We start from the raw sequence: 1,401 nt of genomic DNA, 5'->3' as shown, positions 1-1,401 counted from the left end.
TTTTTTTTTTCTAATCCAATAAAACAGATTATTAGCCATATGCATACTGTTGCTGAAGCAATGCTTACATCAAAAGAAAATATATTTAACTGATGTTCATAATTTTCTGGGCTAATCCCACTCGCAACAGCATCAATTAATTTTGCAGATACAAACATTAGTGGAGCAGATAAAAAAGTACAAGCAACCATTGCTGATGCAATTAAATCAATTTCAAGATTATATCGAAGAGTGAAAATAAATAAAGCTGGTGCTGTAGGAATAGTACCATATAGAAATCCATATGTACTTAAATCTTGTGTATCTGTAGCATTTTCTCCGGGATTTAAAAGAATAATAGATTCTCTTATAACCAAAGGAAGTACCAGCAATTTTATTGATATTAATATACCTGGTATTACAAGAGCTGTACCTTTCAACTTATGTACTTTTCCAACCATCATTAATCCCAACAAAAAAAGAGCACTTGCTGAGAAAGCATTACCAAATACATTGAGCACAGTTGCAAGTACAGCTGGTACTACATGACTAAAGACAAGATTACCAAAGATACCAAGGACAGTCATGAGAAGTACAGGATTTAACATTATTCCTTTTATAATAGAATAAATCATGTCCTTATAATTTCTATGATCTTCATCATAACGCTTACCAATTTCTAATAATACAAAACCAATTGGATTTAAAATAACCAACGATATAGGTGCCATTAAATATAAATAAGCAGCATATTCAGGGTGTGTTTTCCCATATAATGCATGAACTATAAAAATAATAATATTATATATTTATAAATTGATATTAATTTTTAATTTACTTACTCATAGGATATCCAATAGCAAAATCATTACTTTGTGTGGTAAATATTGCAAAAAGTGCAGCACAACCTGGATTTGGTGTTCTTTTAATAATTAAAGATATACTAAGAACAACAAAAAATACACAACTCTTAGCTAATAATACAGCAAAAAGAAATTTCCAGTTTACTAAAGTAAAATTTAATTTTGCCAATGACATAAAAATTAAGGAAGGTAGAGCAAATGTTCCTACAAAAGTATTCAGGCCATTTGCTTCTATTTTAGTAATAACATCAAACCGTCCTGCAATATATCTGAAAAATAAACAAATTTTTTTTATGTATATTTTGAAAATTATAAAGATATAAAAATAAAAATGTATACATAAAAATTTAATTATTAAGATAAAAAATAATTATTATTTTTATTAAAAAAATTTACCCGCATAATATAATAGCAAAGCACTGTATAAGTGCAAGATATAAATTATCTATTGGTTCAACTTTCATTATTGAAATTGAAATTTTTTTCAATTCAGGTGACTAATATTTTTTACATTTCTGAAAATGTAAAATAATTTAAATTAAATAAACATTTTAAATAA

The 1,401-nt window shown here is 26.3% G+C and overlaps 1 protein-coding gene across 1 annotated transcript in view; it reads right to left on the bottom strand.

The window, feature by feature from the left end:
* Positions 1-1,401, bottom strand: part of LOC102677399 (integral membrane protein GPR155) — a 4,283-nt gene that overhangs the window by 2,477 nt on the left and 405 nt on the right. The window contains 3 exon segments of the mRNA XM_031512343.1: positions 2-763; positions 822-1,111; positions 1,239-1,357. Of these exon segments, the coding sequence (XP_031368203.1) occupies positions 2-763; positions 822-1,111; positions 1,239-1,306 (1,120 nt within the window). The 5' untranslated portion in view covers positions 1,307-1,357.

Source organism: Apis dorsata, unplaced genomic scaffold (assembly GCF_000469605.1).
Source record: "Apis dorsata unplaced genomic scaffold, Apis dorsata 1.3 scaffold_416, whole genome shotgun sequence".
NCBI lineage: Eukaryota > Metazoa > Arthropoda > Insecta > Hymenoptera > Apidae > Apis > Apis dorsata.
This window is presented reverse-complemented; position numbering and strand designations above follow the sequence as displayed.